Source organism: Bos mutus, chromosome 3 (genome assembly GCF_027580195.1).
Source record: "Bos mutus isolate GX-2022 chromosome 3, NWIPB_WYAK_1.1, whole genome shotgun sequence".
NCBI classification, from domain to species: domain Eukaryota; kingdom Metazoa; phylum Chordata; class Mammalia; order Artiodactyla; family Bovidae; genus Bos; species Bos mutus.
In genome coordinates this window covers 91,934,314-91,952,561 of record NC_091619.1, presented here as the reverse complement: position 1 = coordinate 91,952,561, position 18,248 = coordinate 91,934,314, and the positions used below count along the sequence as shown (strand labels likewise).

At 35.2% G+C, this 18,248-nt stretch overlaps 1 protein-coding gene across 4 annotated transcripts in view; it reads left to right on the top strand.

The window, feature by feature from the left end:
- ZFYVE9 (zinc finger FYVE-type containing 9) overlaps positions 1-18,248 on the top strand; it is a 117,996-nt gene that overhangs the window by 50,287 nt on the left and 49,461 nt on the right. Inside the window, exons 4-9 of one of the 4 annotated variants that reach the window (XM_070368060.1) lie at positions 2,191-2,290; positions 4,697-4,873; positions 6,638-6,699; positions 11,734-11,854; positions 15,332-15,454; positions 16,978-17,133. In XM_070368060.1, the coding sequence (XP_070224161.1) occupies positions 2,191-2,290; positions 4,697-4,873; positions 6,638-6,699; positions 11,734-11,854; positions 15,332-15,454; positions 16,978-17,133 (739 nt within the window). Of the gene's footprint in view, positions 1-2,190; positions 2,291-4,696; positions 4,874-6,529; positions 6,700-11,733; positions 11,855-15,331; positions 15,455-16,977; positions 17,134-18,248 lie in introns of all 4 variants that reach the window. The other 3 variants (XM_070368059.1, XM_070368061.1, XM_005894736.2) reach the window with 3 other exon arrangements.

The window sequence follows — 18,248 nt, the reverse complement described above, 5'->3', positions numbered from 1 at the left end:
AGTTCCAGGTAATAGCAAGGAGAGACAAGAAGGCCTTCTTCAATGAACAATGCAAGGAAATAGAGGAAGACAACAGGAGGGGAAAGACTAGAGATCTCTTCAGGAAAATTGGAAATATCAAAGGAACATTTCATCCAAAGACGGGCACAATCAAAGACTGAAATGAGAGAAGCAGAAGAGATTAAGACGAGGTGGCAAGAATACATGAAGAACTATACCAAAAAAATATTTTAATGACCTGGATAATCACGATGGTGTGGTCACTTACCCAGAGCTAGACATTCTGGAGTGTGAAGTCAAGTGGGCCTTAGGAAGCACTGCTGCCAATAAAACTAGTGGCAGTGCTGGAATTCCAGCAGAGCTATTTAGAATCCTAAAAGATGATGCTATTAAAGTGCTACACTCATTATGCCAGCAAATTTGGAAAACTCAGCAGTGGCCACAAGACTGGAAAAGATCAATCTTCAATATTAAACAATGTTCAGACTACTGGCCAATTTCACTCATTTCCTATGCTAGTAAGGTTATGCTCAAAATCCTTCAAGTTAGGCTTCAGTAGTACGTGAACCAAGAACTACCAGATATTCAAGCTAGACTTAGAAAAGACAGAGGAACTAGAGATCAAATTGCCAACGTTTGCTGCATCATAGACAAAGCAAGAGAATTCCAGAAAAGCATCTACTTCTGTTTCATTGACTATGCTAAAGCCTTCAGTTGTGGATCATAACAAGCTGTGGAAAACTCTTCAAGAGATGGAAATACCAGACCATCTTACCTGTCTCCTGAGAAACATGTATGTGAGTCAAGAAGCAACAGTTAGAACATTATGTGGAAGACTGACTGTTTCAAAATTAAGAAAGGAGTACGACAAGGCTATTTATTGTCACCCCATTTATTTAACTTGTTTGCATAGCACATTATGTGAAGTGCTGGGTTGGATGAGTTATAAGCTGGAATCAAGATTGCTTGGAAAAATATCAATAATCTCAGATATGCAGATAATATGACTTTAATGGCTGAAAGAGAAGAGGAACTAAAGAGTCTCTTGATGAGGGTGAAAGAGGAGAGTGAAAAAGCCAGCTTAAAACTCAATAGTAAAAAAGCTAAGATCATGGCACCTGGTCCAATTACTTCTTGGCAAATAGAAGGGGAAAAGGTGGAGTAATGACAGATTTCCTCTTCTTGGGCTCTAAAATCACTACAGGTGGTGACTGCAAGCATGAAATTAGAAGACGATTGCTTCTTGGCAGGAAAGCTAAGGGCTTCCCAGGTGGCACTAGTGGTAAAGAACCCGTCTCCCATTGCAGGAGACTAAGAGATTTGGGTTCGATCCCTGGATTGGGAAGATCCCCGGAGAAGGGCATGGCAACCCACTCCAGTACCCTGGAGAAGGGCATGGCAATGCACTCCAGTATTCTTGCCCGGAGAATCCTATGGACAAAAGGAGCCTGGTCGGACACCACTTGGTGACTGAACGACAACAATATTGACTCTTTAAACAGAAATAGCAGATGTTACTGGTCTAAACACCCATGTCATATGATATTTTGAAGAGAAATTTTGCCTAAAAACAGCTTAGATTTTTTCCCCTGCTATGTATTTGCTTCCCTGGTGTCTCAGCGGTAAAGAATCCTCCTGCAGTGCAGGAGACATGGGACATGTGGGTTCTCTCCCTGGGTCAGACTTGACTAAAGAGACTGGGCATGTATATATTTGCTATATAGTCTTGGCTAAAAATGTTTGTTCTCAGTCAGCAATTTAACTTTCCTTATTTTTGACAGATATGTTCATCTCTTTCTTGCTTTTGAATAGGGGTCTCCACACCCAGCTTTCTCAATTGCATTTTCCTTTGAAGTTTTTAGGACTTCCCTGGTGACTCAGACAGTAAAGTGTCTGCCTACAATGCGAGAGACCTGGGTTCAATCCCTGGGTTAGGAAGATCCTCTGGAGAAGGAAATGGTAACCCACTCCAGTACTCTTGCCTGGAAAATCCCATGGACAGAGGAACCTCATAGACTACAGTCCACAGGGGTCCATGGGGTCACAAAGAGTCGGACACGACTGAGTGACTTCACTTTGAAGTTTTTAGTGTTGTATTAATATGGTTTCCTGACCACAGTGTTGATCAGTATTGGTTTACTTCCTTTATACTATGATCCTAAGTAATTTAGTATGTTCTTTTTCCTGCAGGTCTTTTGTGCTTCCTGCTGTAGCTTGAAATGTAAACTGTTATACATGGATAGAAAGGAAGCTAGAGTATGTGTAATCTGCCATTCAGTGCTAATGAATGGTAAGTATTAAAACAGGTTGAATTCACAGTTACTGAGACAGAACAAGAGAATGCCAGTGAAAAAACTCCTGATTTTTCCTGCCTTGCTCTTCAAGTTGCTCACCTTCTCAGATGTTGTAACTTTAACAGAAAAATTTGAAAATATCTTAGTATTTCAGAATTCCTGTGCCTAGTTTAATGAATAATTGCTAAATTCAGGTAAGTTTTGCAGGAAGAATGGAAATTTTTGTGGAAATCTGGTGCTACATGGCTGTTAATGTTCCTGTGAAGTAACTGGAGTGGGAGGGGGAGGGGGCTATTGACCACTAAGTTGATGAAATATTTAAACTGGGCTGAGGTTTTCCTTTCGAGGGAAGAATTCTCTTTCTAGGGAATATCTTAATGACTGAATATATTCTTATTAACACCTTGGTTCACTCATCTTGTGAAAAATAAATATTTTTAGCATCTAGGATCAAAGAAAATTGCATTTTTCTATCATTTATCACCTTAGTACCACTTAGATTTGTTATGAGGATAATGATTTTGAATTTACTTATATGGTCAAAGAATATGGCCAGGAAAAGGTAAATATAGCTTATCCTGTGTTCACCTTTTGCAGGACTGGAAATAAATCCAAGGGCATTTTAGTTAAAACCAAACAAACCAACTAACCCCAGAGTATTCTTGTAAAAAGATGAAATAAAATTGATTAGACTATTTGGTGTTTTCTCTTTGAGTGCATCTTTGTACAGTTGCCAGAACAGTTACTAATAGACATGAAATGTTGGCGTTAGATACCAGTGCTGCTTACGCCAGGATAGTGTGTCTCCTGGAGGCTGAAACTTATCTGCTCAAAGCCCCTCCTGCTCTTTGTGTCTGCATTGCTCATAGTGATGTTTTCCTGTTGCTGGCTTATTAACCTATTGCATGTTATTTAATCTGATCTTTTCTGATTTCCTATGATCCACCCAGTTTCCTCCCATTTCTGAATTCTTATAATTTTGATCAAATATGAATTCATTCTCTTTACTCTTAAGGGTCATTTTTCAGATGGTGGTTATTTCACTCAGTGATCATTTCATTTTCAGATATTTATTCACAGATAATAGCATGCTGCTTAATTACAGTACCCAATACCTCTTTTATTTGATGAGGTCTTCCAACTTGATAGCTTGTTTTTTTAACTTGGCATAGCTAAAGATGAAGGAAATGGCAGAGGATTCATATGGAATACTTACTTTTTTTATTAAGCCAAGGATGCCCTTAACAGGGGATCCTAAATTCTTCTTTTCCTGGTTTTTCCAGCATCTTTCCTTTCGCATGGCTTAGCCTGGTCTTTTACTGAATATTTAATTTGATGCTTTTCAGTGTTCCCTGTCCCTTTTTCCCTTTCTCCTTTTCTCTTCCTTCCCTCTTCCTGCCAGTGCTTTCAAAGGAACATAACTGTTGTTTTCTAGCTTTGTCCTGCAGTTTGGAGGCAACAAGTATTCAAAATCTTATGGATCATTCTTTGATGCAGAATGAGATTTTTAAAAAAATGCTCCAAAAATTGGGTGATTTTATTCCTGAGCGTGTGATATTACCTGAGCCTAGATAATAAAATTTATATATTTCATTTCTGTAGCATCTTTCATCCTATTTACTTTGAAGACAATAGTTGATATGTCAGTAATTAGTAAAATTATGGAGTATGCAGAACCTTAACACATTTGTGATCATTCATACTGGTTGATGGCACTTATATGATATTGGCACATTTTCATGTTCAAATGGGTCCTGTGCTTTTGAGACACACCAGAGATGTGAAATGGTTGTTCTTGCTGTATACATTTACACAGGGTAATGATTGCACGAAAGCAAAATTCATAGAAATGTTAAGATGTTTTCTTCTGAGCTTTAGGCTTCAGAATTTTTCAAATGAGATTTTACTTCAGCTGAGAAGAGCCTAAAAATGTAGAAATGAAACAAAAAATATCATACAACAGAGTTTTGCTCTTTTAGCCCCTGAGGTTTTTTTTTTTAATGCATTAAATATTAAACCTGCCCCACCACCAGAAAAGTCTAAATGCTATCCCAACTGTAAATCTTTAATAAGTTTAAACTTATTTTACTCCCTCTTAAGAGAATGTGTGGTCCTCTTTAAAGGAGCCAGGAGCCTATCATTAACCTCAAGACTAGTCTGCTGTCAGTCTGTATCAGAAGTATCCTGTAATTCTTATTTGTTGCTTCCAAATAGTTTACTTAACTACATGGTCTCCTTTACTGAATAAAATCACCTGTCTCCTTAATACCTTTATTAGCTGGAAGAGAGACATACTATGAGTGTTAATGAGGAGGAACTACATTATTTATCCAATATTGTGGAGGTCTTGATGTCCATATTTTGCAATCCATTCACATTGATTGTGTCTGTATTTGCTTTAGCTCAAGCCTGGGAGAACATGATGAGTGCCTCAAGCCAGAGCCCTAACCCTAACAATCCTGCTGAATACTGTTCTACTATCCCTCCCTTGCAGCAAGCTCAGGCCTCAGGAGCCCTGAGCTCTCCACCTCCCACTGTGATGGTACCTGTGGGAGTTTTAAAGCACCCTGGAGCAGAAGGTAGGGGATCATGTGCTATTCTTTCTCTTTTTCCTCACCAAGTTCCTCTGAAAAGGTGCTGATGTGATTTTACATCACAAGTCTTTAACACGCTGCAGATAAGTCCCTTTGGGTGGTTATTAAAGTGGAAGAACAGGTGAGAAATGTCCTGAGACTATTTCTGGGCAAATTAAGAATAATATTGTATTGCCTGATAATTTGGAGGCACCTCTAAAAATATGCCAATACCCTCTCCCACTGAAGAATGGAGTAATTACTTTGTTTTTACTTGAAAAGAGTTGAAGAATTTGAAGTCAGCCTGAAAAATCCTAGCCTCATGCCTACCTTAGTGTTCTTTGTAGGACTTTAAGAAGTGATAAAAATGAGAATTCTTTTTTCTGAACAGCCCATTCTAGTATCAATTTTTGGAATATATATTACCATTAAAAAAAAAATCTATCCATATAAAAATATGAAAATACTGTGTTAGGTGCACAGATCTTTATAAAATCAAACTTTAATTCTGATATCATATGATAGATGGAAAATTATAGACTCAACTTATTTTAGTTTATTATATCTTTATGATAATAGTATTGTTAGATGAAAGGCACTTTGTTAAGTTCAGGGGATTATGAATAGCAAAAGTAGCAATTATTTATTTCTTTAAAATGATCTTGTCAATAAGTCTCCCTTGATAATTAAACTCTGTATTCTTTCATTAATTTTATAACTTTTTTGTCTAGCAGTATTCCCTTCCCCTTGCTAAATAGCCCTCCTCCCCTTTTGAAGATCAAAAACTTCTATTGACATTATCATACTTTTCCCCATTTCCTCTTCTTTTCAGATCATCCCTTAGTCATTCTCGTGTTTTTATGAGCTCAGGTTTTCTTTCTTAAAATCTTTATCCTCTTTACATCTTTTGTTGTTTTTCCCTAGTCTCTCTTTGTTTTCACTGTTTGAATTGATTTTCAAAACTGGATTTGAAGAGATCATTTTTCCGGACTCAGTTTTCCAGCTTTTCCCTATCCTTTTACTAAAATGCAGACTTCTTTCACACTGCCAGATCAGTCTTTTTCTTTCTCAGCTACGCTTCAGCCAAAGATCTGGTCAGTTTGCTTCCCAGTTCTTTCATATCTGTGCCAGCTCTTCTTTAATTAGTTAATGATTCTTCAACATTCTTCAGGGCATCTTTTGCCCTTTCAAAATGCTGTATCACTTTTCCAGATAGATACTTTATTCCTACAGAAACTTCATACTTTCTGGAGATTTGGACGTCTATTTCTAGATATTTTTTCCCTGATGTTTATTTCCTATGCACTTCAAACATTTTCCTTAGTTTATCTGTTTGTGTTAACAGGACAGAGTATGTGACAATCATAGGCGTATTTAATATTTTAAAGCAAAGTGTTTTAAATCTTTAAAACTGTGTTTAAAGATTATAGAATTAAGGGATTATAGAAGTAAGGAATATATTTAATTATAGAAGTAAGGAATATATTTAAATGTGTATTTTATTAACTGATAACCACTTTTATGCACACAATTATGTTTATAATTATAAAATGCTAAATAGTGGTTTCTTTGTACATCTGAAATTGGTGACCTTCTCTTCTTGGTGTTAGAAACCCTACCAATGTCACAGTGATGCCTGTTTTATTTTTCTGGCTCCTCAAGTGGCTCAGCCCAGAGAGCAGAGGCGAGTTTGGTTTGCTGATGGGATCTTGCCTAATGGAGAAGTTGCTGATGCAGCCAAATTAACCATGAATGGAACTTCCTCTGCAGGAACCCTGGCTGTGGCACACGACCCAGTCAAGCCAGCAGCTACCAGTCCTCTACCAGCAGAGGTAAGAAAATAAAACAACAACTAAAAGTGAGTACTTTCTTTTCTCAGCATTGTGCTGCCTCTGTCTTGCCTTCTTCTGGATTGAGTGACCTTTCTGTGGAACCCTATAGACTTTTGATACAGTTTCGTGTGTGTGCGTGCGCGAATGTGCCTGCTTGTGTGTGCATTTAGGGCTAAAATAAATGTGGCAAAATCAGTTGTTCTTGTTGCTCTATATTTGGAAATTTTTTCAGGAGAAAGAATCTTATAAAGGGCGTTCTTGGGTGAGCTCAGCCTACCACTGTAGCTAGAGGTTGTGCTGGAGAGAATCTTGGTCCCCTGATACAGATATACATGTGTGTTCAGTCGCTCAGCCATGTCTGACACTGTGACCCCATGGACTGGAGCCTGCCAGGGTCCTCTGTCCATGGAATTCTCCAGGTAAGAATACTGGAGGTGGTTGCCATGCCCTCCTCCAGGGAATCTTCTCTATGCAGGGATTGCACCTACATCTCCTGCATCTCTTGCATTGCAGGCAGATTCTTTTGCTGTCAAGGCACCAGGGAAACCCTGGTCCCATGATACACAAGCTTTTTAAAAGCATATTCCCCAGGTTCTGTGATAGCCTCCAAGAAGTTGTCGTGGTGAGGAAGGGCCAGGAAATAGGAAGATGGCTGAGGAATTAATCTGTCCCTTTGTCTTCAGTCTGAGTATCTCTACTTTTTTCTGGTTTACCTGTAGTGTTTCCATGTAAGATTTTTTTTTTTCCCATGTAAGATTTTTAAAAAGGGATTCTAAAGCTTAAAAATAAGTTGAAAATCTACGGACTCAATGGGTAAAAGATTAGTTTATCTGAGGAAACGAGCTCATACTGTGTGGTCACATTTACTTTGTCTCTATAGGATATACTGGTCACATTTGGAGGTTTATTTTCAGAAGGGGACAAATATTATCTTCATTTTTTTTTGAGTCCGTGAAAGAATAGAGCCACCTAGGACCATAATTAGAAAGTATACACATAGGATTGTTTATACAGTGGGTCCCGATCTTATTCCTATTTGCCCATTTAATATGGTGGTCAAGATTATAATAAGGTGATTAATTCCAGCTATGTGTGTTTGTCTTTTTTTTTTTTTTTAAGTAAAGTAAGAGGATCAGAATTAGGATAATGTTGCTACTTTTCAAGTTTTTATGGTTACTATTTATATTTATGTTCAGTAATATTTTTCTAGAAATTTACATGATTTTTGGATTTGGTTGCAGTTGAAATTACATGTTATTAAGATTAAATTTATTGACATACAGAGCTAAATTTCCTTTTTGGTGAAAGTACAGTAAACCATGTCACTGTCTTCGAGTATTTCTAAGTCTGTTTTAGGGGATTTTTCTATGGCTGCAGAGGACAATAGCAAGAACTATGACTGATTCTTCTTTGTATCTATAGAATGACTTTGTCAAGAAAATTTATTTTTTCTACGGTTGTTTACGTGGAAAAACTTCAAACCCACAGAAGAGCTGCAAGAATAGTACAGTGGACGCTTATATATATTCATCCATATCCACCTGCTGTTGCCATTTTGCCACATTTTTACTTTACCCTCCCCACACACATACCTTTTTTTTTGAGGAACCATTTGAGGATTAGTTGCAGTTTGTCACTTCAATACTTCAGCTTATGTTTCCTGAGAACAAGTCTTTTTTTTTTTTTTTACTTAAGTACAATTACATGATAAAACAAATTTAACATATAATTCTATTATCAAGCATATCGTTCATATTCAGATTTCTTCAGTTGTTCCATGATGTTCTTATTCTTTCATTTACACATATGTATGTGTATATATATTTTATATATATAATTTTTTATTAAAATATTTTTTAAAAATTAGGATTCCATCAAGGATCACGGTTCTATTTAGTTCTTATGTTTCTTTGATTTTCTTTCATTGAGAACAGTTTTCCCACTTTTTTTTTTGTCTTTCACATCATTAATATTTTGAAGCATTTAGGCCATATTTGGCATAAAATCCTTAATTTGTGTTTGTTTTTATCCTCATAAATAGTTTCAGATTAAATATTTTCAGCAAGAATGATACTATCATAAATGATGGTCATTTTTTACTGGAACACATTGAGAAGTATCAATTTATAGTTGGTTAAATTGATGTCTCTTGTGTATGACCACTGCAAAAGTAGCTTTTCCTCTTTGCAATTAAAAAGTAAAATGAGGGTGATACTTTGAGACTCTGGGTGTCCTGTTCTATAGTCTTTCAGCCAATGATCTTACTGCCCTTGGAGACAATCTTACCTGAATCAGTGATAACCATAGTGATTATACAGTAAAGATTATAGTGTTTTTCTTTCTGTGAAACTTATATGATAGGTTCTTAAAACATAAATTTTGTGAATGAATGAGCTAGCTCTAGTGAATGACTGTTTTAGTGAAACAGTTCAGGTCATTAAGAGAAACTAAAACAAGTTAGCTTTTCTGTGCTCTCACATTGTTCAATACTCTATTTTAATGTTTGTCTGATAAAATGAAGGGAAACAAATACTTTAAGGCCAGAGTTGAATATATTTTTTTCATTTTTATGATCTAGTAGAGTGCCTGGCACTTATTTAAAAGATGCTCAGTAAATGAAACAAATTTCTTTTCATAGATATTTAAGTAGAGGCCAGATGACTACTTCTTATAATACTGAAAGGTGGATTTATCCATCATTAAATAACAAGTTGAATTAGGTTACTTTATTTCCTGTATTAGCCCTTTAGATCAATAATGTTTAGCCAATAAAATTTTCCAAATTTCATTATAGGGTGGTGTACTGAGAACACTGCAAAATTTTTAGCAAAAACTCACTAAAAACTTATAGTCCTAAATTATAGTTAATATAGACAAAAATATGTTAATGCCTGGGTGTTTTTTTTTAATAATTTTAATCTTTATTCAAGTATTTTATATATATATATAGTGACGTACTTAAGGAGCATTAATCTTTAGGATAATATTGATGAACATACATATATGTGTGTGTCTCTCTATATATACATATGAACACATACACACATGTAACCACCACCCAGGTAAAGATACACATATTTCCGTTGCCATAGAAGTTTCCTTCATGCCCTTTTTCTGTCAATACCTTCCCCCTTCCCCGTGCCCCCAACCTGGAAAATAAACATTATTCTGACATGTATCACCACAGATTTGTTTTGCCTGTTTTTGAATTTCATATAAATGGAAAAACATAGTATATGATGTTTTGTGTCTAGCTTCTTAAACTGTAATTAATGAGATTTATCCATGGTGTGTGCATCAAGAGTAAATATTTTTTTATTGCTGAGTAATGTTCCATCATATGGCTATGCCACAATTTACCTGTTTTCCTATTAATAGGCATTTGGATTGTTTCCATATTTGCGCTATTTGAGTAAAGCTGGTATAAACATTTTTAAACATGTTAAACAGTTTTTATGTGCTTTTCCTTTAACTCTTCTAAAGCTTTCTTTTTTAACAGTGGAAGGATTATTGATTCACAGTGTTGTATTATATATAGCAAAGTGTACAACAAAGTGATTCATTTATGCATATTATATATTTATGTATTCTTTTTCATATTCTTTTCCATATTCTTTTCCATTATAGATTATTACAAGATACTGACTATACAGTAGGAACTTGCTGTTTATCTATTTTATATAAACTAGTGTGTATATGTTAATTCCAAACTCCTAATTTATCACCTCCCCTTTTCCCCTTTAGGGAAAGTTTGTTTTCTAAGTCTGTGACTCTATTTCTGGTTTATAAATAAGTTTATTTGTATTACTGTTTTTAGATTCCATATATAAATACGTGACATTTGTCTTTCTCACTTACTTCGTTTAGTGTGATAATGTCTAGGTCTATCCAAGTTGCTACAAATGGCATTATTTCATTCTTTTTTATGGCTGAGTAATATTCCTGTGTGTGTGTGTGTGTGTGTGTGTGTGTGTGTACACATACACACGTGCGCATGTGTGCATGATTCTTTGATACCCCATGGACTATGGCCCACCAGACTCCTCCGTCCATGGGATTTTCCAGGCAAGAATACTGAAGTGGGTTGCCATTTCCTCCTCCAGGGATCTCCCTGACCCAGGGATCGAACCCATGCCTCTTATGTCTCTTGCGTTGGCAGGCAGGTTCACCTGGGAAGCCCTATGTGTGTGTGTATGTGTGTATATGTGTGTATCTTCTTTACCCATTCATCTGTTAGTGGATGCTTAGGTTGCTTCTGTGTCATGTCTTGGCTGCTGTAAATAGTACTTAAAGCTTCTGTTTCTTGCTTAAGTTGTGAAGAATAGAGAGAGTAGAGCATCATTTTAATAGCTCTCTGAGCATATTCTATTAAATTGTTAATTAAGTAGATTTAAACCCACTCAAGATGTATTCTGCAACATTATACTTTATTAAGTTTAGTTAATGTGATCTTCATGTTGATGCAAAGAAAAAGAACTTGAAATTTAATTTCATTACAAAGTAAATGAAAACTGTAGGTTATCAAAGTTAATTTTTTAAATTATAGTATAATATATATAACCTAAAATTTGCCTTTTTAATCATTTTAAATTACATTTACATTGTTGTATAACCATCACCCCAATTCTCAAAGTTACTTTGAAAAAGCCTATCACTAAGACTTTTAAGTAGATCCAAATGTGTAAATGTTCAGAAAGTATGAGATAATATTGAAATTTTGTTTCTGTTGCCACTGCTGGTTTAAAAAATATTTTTCTTTTATGGTAAAAGAAACCTTGGTAAAGGAACCTTTCTTTCATTACTATGATTTGATGATGCCAAAAGGAGAAACTATACAACTGTAAACATTTGCACATTTTCATTCATAGTTTAAGCCCAACCCTTGAGACTCACAGGTTAATGAGTATCTTATGCTATGTTGCAAAAAGTATGAATTTGAAGTTTTCACTTAAATTCCCATTTGTAGTCTTGACTATATCCTGCCAAATTCTTGAACTCTCTGTAATACTGTCTATGCCAATTTACTTTTCCTAGACGAATATTTCTCTATTCTCTGGAAGTATAACTCAGGTTGGAAGTCCTGTTGGCAGTGCAATGAACCTTATTCCTGAAGATGGCCTTCCTCCCATTCTCATCTCCACTGGGGTAAAAGGAGGTATGTAGACTTAGATGTTTAAACAGGGATAGTTATACATGCAAAATGTTGCCTTCCAATTAAGGGAATGAGAGTGAATTCAAGTAATAACCTCCTTTCTCTTTTCTAGCAACAAAAAAGTGATTATTCAGTGCCATGAAAAGCACTGTTGCTGTTAGTGATTGTTTTAGAGAATATATTTATGTTTTTATATTATAATTGCATTTGTTGAAAGGCTGTATTATTTTTAATTGTAATATAAATGTAGCTTATTGGCAGTTCTTTCTTTATATTCCAAAGCATATAATACTCTGTGAAGAGTTGCTCATAGTTCTAGGATTGACCCATGTTATACAGTCAGTATATTCATTTAACTTTTTGTTTTGAGTAGAATACACATTCAGAAATGTATATATAATAAGTGGAGAGCACAGAACATAAGTACCAGTTTTCTGTTAAAAAATATTTTTAGTGAGCCCTGGTAAGAAGCTAAGTTACTACTCAGTCAAAAGAATGCTTATCTCTATGTGAAATTTTCTTGTTGATAGATCCAGATCAGCATCCAGTCAGTACATTTTCAGGAGCTGGTTTTTTCCAATAATCTTTCCTCACTTTTGTCCTAGGCTTTTACCTTGTCGCCTTGCCTTCAGTTTTTCTCACCTTTATTTAATCTTGCACATTGGTGCCAGTTATCTTTTATTTTTTTTAAGTACAGTTATTTACAATGTGTTAATTTCTGGTGTACAGCAAAGTAATTCAGTTATACATGTGTTTGTGTGTATATATATGTATGTGTGTGTGAGCGTGTGTATGTATATATATACTTTCTGATGTATTTTCCATTATGATTTGTAACAGGACATTGAATATAGTACCCTGTGCTGTGCAGTAGGACCCTGTTTTTTATCCATTCCATATATAATAGTTTGCATCTGCTAGTCCCAAACTCCCAATCCAACCCTCCCCCACACGCCCATTTCCCTCAGCAATGACAAATCTATTTTCTATGTCAGTCAGTCTGTTTCTGTTTTGTAGAGAATCTACATATAAGTGATATCAATTCTCTTTCTGACTTGCTTCGCTTAGTATAGTAATCTCTATGTCCATTCATGTAACTGCAAATGGCATTATTTCGCTTTTAATAGCTTAGTAATATTTCATTGTGTGTATATACACCATATCTTCTTTATCTGTTCCTTTGTCAGTGGACATTTAGGTTGTTTCCATGTCTTGGCTATTTTAAATGTTGCTACTCTGAACATAGGGAGGGGTGCGTGCATGTTTTCAAATTATAGTTTTGTCCAGGTATATGCCCACAAGTTGAATTGCTGGATTATATGGCAAATCTATTTTTAGTTTTTTGAGGAATCCCCGTAGTGTTGTACATAATAGCTTCACCAGTTTACATTCTCACCAGCAGTGTAGGAGGGTTCCCTTTCCCCCACAGCCTCTCCAGGCTGTTATAGGTAGACTTTTTAGTGATAGCAATTCTGACTGGTATGAGGTGGTACTTCATTGTAGTTTTGATTTGCATTTTTCTATGAGTGATGCTGAGCATCTTTTCTTTCATGTGCCTGTTGGCCATCTGTATGTCTTCTTTGGAGAAATGTCTCTTTAGGTTTTCTGCTCATTTTTGATTGGATTATTATTTGTTACTGAGATGTGTGAGCTGTTTGTATATTTTGGAAATTAAGCTCTTGTTGGTTGCATCATTTGCAAATATTTTCTCCTAGTCTATAGATTTCCTTTTCATTTTGTTTATGATTTTCTTTGTGATGCAAAAGCTTATAATCTTGCTTAGGTCCAGTTATCTTTTTAAACATAGATATTATCATATACTGTTCTTGCTTAGAAAATTCAGTGGGTTCCCAGTGCCTTCAGGATAAATTACTTCCTTTGACGTGTAGTATTCCTGGTAACTTTATTTCAATTTATTTAATTTTATTTTCAGCCACCACCCTAGTACTTTACAGGCATACTACAGATTATTTGCTGTTTTCTGAATGTTCACATTTCATACTTCCATGCTTTTTTTTATGGTGTGGAATAGTGGGAAGAACATGGACTTAATTAAGAGCTGGAAAAGCCTGAGTTTTAATTCCAGTACCAGTCCATTTTAGCTCTATGATCCAGTGAAAGACTCTCAGACCTGTCTTACTCTTTGCAACCCCATGGACTATACAGTCCATGGCATTCTCCAGACCAGAATTCTCCAGGCCAGAATACTGGAGTGGGTAGCCATTCCCTTCTCCAGGGGGATCTTCCCAACCCAACGATCAAACCCAGGTCTCCTGCTTTGCAGGCTGATTCTTTACCAACTGAGCCACCAGGGAAGCCCAAGAATACTGGAGTGGGTAGCCTATCCCTTCTCTAGCAGATCTTCCTGATCCAGGAATCGAACTAGGTCTCCTACATTGCCGGTGGATTGTTTATCAGCTGAGCTACCAGGGAAGCCCTTATGATCCAGTGGGCAAGTCATTTATCTCTCTGAATCCTTTTCCTATTTTTTTGTTTTCTTTTAAATTATGTAACTATACCTACTTAAGTATCATTATGAATATTAAATTAAATTTCATACCTGAAAATACATAATAAAATTCGTACAAAGCAGGCATTTAATAAATATTTTTATTATTTTCCTTTCTTCTCTCTAGAATAGAATACCCTGCTATATGCCAGTCTCCTTGAATAACTCTTCAATCTTTCAAAATCCATATTAATGGAAAACTTCTCTGAATCCTACCTTGGATGTCTTTGTAGTAGTGTTTTACATCCTCATCTCTGTTTAAAGAGAAATTCTTATAGACTATTACTACATTAACACATTTTTCACTGTAATTTACATACTGTAGCGGTCTGATTCTTTCACCTAAACCATGAATTCCTTCAGTCTGAATTCATGTTTGTGTCTTCTGTTCCTTTCATGGTTCTGGGCTGAATGTATCATACTGTCAAGTCCAGCTTGTGTCTCAGGTGCTGCAACAATGAACTTTCACATAAAGTTAAGTGTTCTTTTGATTGGATAATACTTCTTTACTAGAACCGTCTAAAAATATTCTTTTGTAATAAGTAAATTTGCCACTTAGGTTTCAAATTTGGGTTATTTTAATAAATCTTAAATTAATAAGAAATTAACTTGGCCTCTGTTGTTAAATTTAAGATTGTGTTTTCATTTCACATGTTATATGTGAAATTCTTATTATGATAGTTGGAGGATTTTTGTTAAATCAAAGTGTTGTTTTTAGACTGTGATATAAACCATTGTGTGGAGAAGTCTAAGCATAGGATAACTGTGTTACCATCCAAACTGGACTGGTTCACTTTTGAGAATGAAAGGGGCACTATTAACATGACACTAGGGTAGCAGATATAAACCTGTATTTGCCTATCTATAAATCAGTTGCTTTTTCCTATGAACAATGAGGCTGTTCCTCTATCAGATTTCTTTCTTGATTTGTCTCTTTAATCAGTCTCTTACACTGTCTTCTCCCTTTACAGACTATGCTGTGGAAGAGAAACCATCACAGATTTCAGTAATGCAGCAGTTGGAGGATGGTGGCCCTGACCCACTTGTATTTGTTTTAAATGCAAATTTGTTGTCAATGGTTAAAATTGTAAATTGTAAGTTGAAAATTTGTGTTTTTTTTTTTTTTTATTCTTCCAATTTTATTTTATTTTTAAACTTTACATAATTGTATTAGTTTTGCCAAATATCAAAATGAATTTTTTTTAATTAAAATGAGGTACTGAGTCATAGATAATAAAGCTTTTAGATTCATTACACACAAGTATTTTTAATGAAATAAATCCTTAATGAAAACTGGTTGCTGAAGAAGTACATCTTAATGAAAACTGGGTACCAAAGAAGTTGGTTTGTATAAAATTATATATCCTTGAGGACAACTGTGGGACTGAGACTCTTGTTTTTAGTCAAAGGAGTGAGATAAGTGAATTCTCCATGGAGGAAAGCCAAACGGAACTTCTGAGTTAAGTTCTTCTTGAGATGAGTATGCCAAGTCACAACTCACCACTTGGATAACTAGAGGTGGATAAATTATCCAGGGGGATCAATTTATACATGCTAGGTTTAAATCTCAGAAACATTTAATCATGGTGCAAAACCTTATTTGGGAGTAGTGTTAACTAACACATAGTAAAACTTCAATGTATCACAAGTTAGAACTCAGAAGAAACTTCTCAATTCTTGGTGCTAGCTTCTTAGGCAACAGAATGAGAGAGAGGACAGTAACTTCAAATCTTGGTTCCAGTATCATACTGGAAAATGGAGAATGCATTTATCCTGGATGAATGTTAATAGGCAGAGTTTTGGAGAGACGAAGAAAGCACTGGGAGTCCTCCAGTCTCACTGTGTATTTGCTTGCCCCCTTTCCTTCTAGGATCAAATTTTTAAATAATTTGCTTGCAATTTCAATTTACCATATCTAGTTTATATACTTAGAAAATAGCTAGTCTAGATTTCCTTAAGTGTGTACCATCTTAATATAGTTGGATTGGGCACCTTTTGTTTGGTATATAAAGAAACAATTCCCAGAGGGAAAGAAAGATCTTGTATTAGTGTTGATTTATATCCTGTATCCATAATTTTATTTGAACCCTCTTTCAATTCCATTGAGAATCTTGTGTTGAAGTACAAATAATAAAAGTATCATGGACTGACATTGTTTTGAACTACATATAGCTTGTGTTGTTGTGGCTCTGCGTAGCCTTAAAGTGAAGAAGTGGAAGTAATTAGTCCAGAAAAGCCATGCATTTCACCACTTTTTACAGGATGAAGCCAGTTAAAGTTCTCTTGCTGGCTATCTGGAACTTTCTACCAGGAAAGACTATAAATAGCTAGACTCTTTCAATCACAGTTTAAATTTAGTAAGTGTACATCAAAATATATTTTCTGTAGGCCACAGCCTGAATCCAATCTAAGTGTTTGCTCCAAGCCAGAGGCATTGGTATGTTTTATTTTCTGCAATAGTCCTTTGGCTCAGTAGTGACAGTTCACAATTGAATTATACAAAGTCAGTGGGATCTATTTTATTCTTCAGTGTGTTAAAACAGAGAGTTCTGTGCATTTCTTAAGGGTAAGGATTGAGAAGAAGGTCTTCATTCATATATTTTTATTTCATCTGTAGATGTGAACAGGAAGTGCTGGTGTTTCACAACAAAGGGAATGCATGCAGTTGGCCAGTCTGAGATAGTCATTCTTCTGCAGTGTCTACCAGATGAAAAGTGTTTGCCAAAGGATATCTTCAATCATTTTGTTCAGCTTTATCGGGATGCTCTGGCAGGTGGGGATACTTTATGAGTTTGTCTGCACCCTTTATAGTTGATAAAAAATTTTGGACTCAGATGGAAAATAATAGTCTTTAATTTGGAAGCCTGGCATTGGACTTTGGAATTATTGGCAAGTTAGAACTTGGCATGGTTTGAGGAAGTTATAAATTTTAATACTTTATCTAGTGTAGTTGTTATTATTTTACAAAGACTGTAATCAGAGTTGTAAGATAATCCACTGACCACAATGTAAGAATCTTTTCTTTTGATTGGTTTAGGACATGGTATTATTAACTGGTAGAAGGAAGGATAATGATAACTTGCTAACTTGTTTAATAATATTCATATAATCATAATGTAGATATTCATTTAATTTTCAAGTTTCAAAAACCACTAGCATGGGTGACTTTATTATGATTTCAAAGTAAATTATAAATATTATTAACTGTAACAATATGAAAGTAAATGCATAGCTATTAGAAGTTATTAAACACTCTATCCCTAGCTTAGTGGTTTCTCTGCTATATGTCACTCAGAAGACTGCAGAAGCCCTTATATGAACTGTCTTTATAATTCTTTTATGAATTTTTAATCTAAACTACATGTATTAATAATAATGTATATATGTGTTTATATATGTTTCTTTTTTAGCGTATATAAAATTTTTGGTCACACATCACCGTTTATCCTTTCCACAGTAAGGGGGAAAATGGTGGTTTGTGAGAAGTGACATTCTGAGAGTTTCAGGATGCCTACTGGTTATTGCAGGGCATGGGAAAGGTATTTCTCCCCATTTCCCCTCTCTTCCTGCATGTCTTATACTTATGTTTTGCAAACAGACACTCAGAACATGAATTTGAATGAAACAGGAATTGTATGTACCAGATTATTTTTTTTGGAGTTAGTCTTCAGTTATTTCCCTCTTTTACTTAAAAACCTTTCTTGGCTTCATGTTACCTTTAGAATGAACTGTGTACTCTGACATTCAGTGCTGTACATATCTGATCCTCTATTTTCAATCTCATTTCCCACTAGTAATCTTCTAATAGTACCATTGAAGCCAAGCTAAACATTTCTTGGTTTGTTACACATTGGGTTAGCCAAAAAATTTGTTTGGGTTTTACAGAAA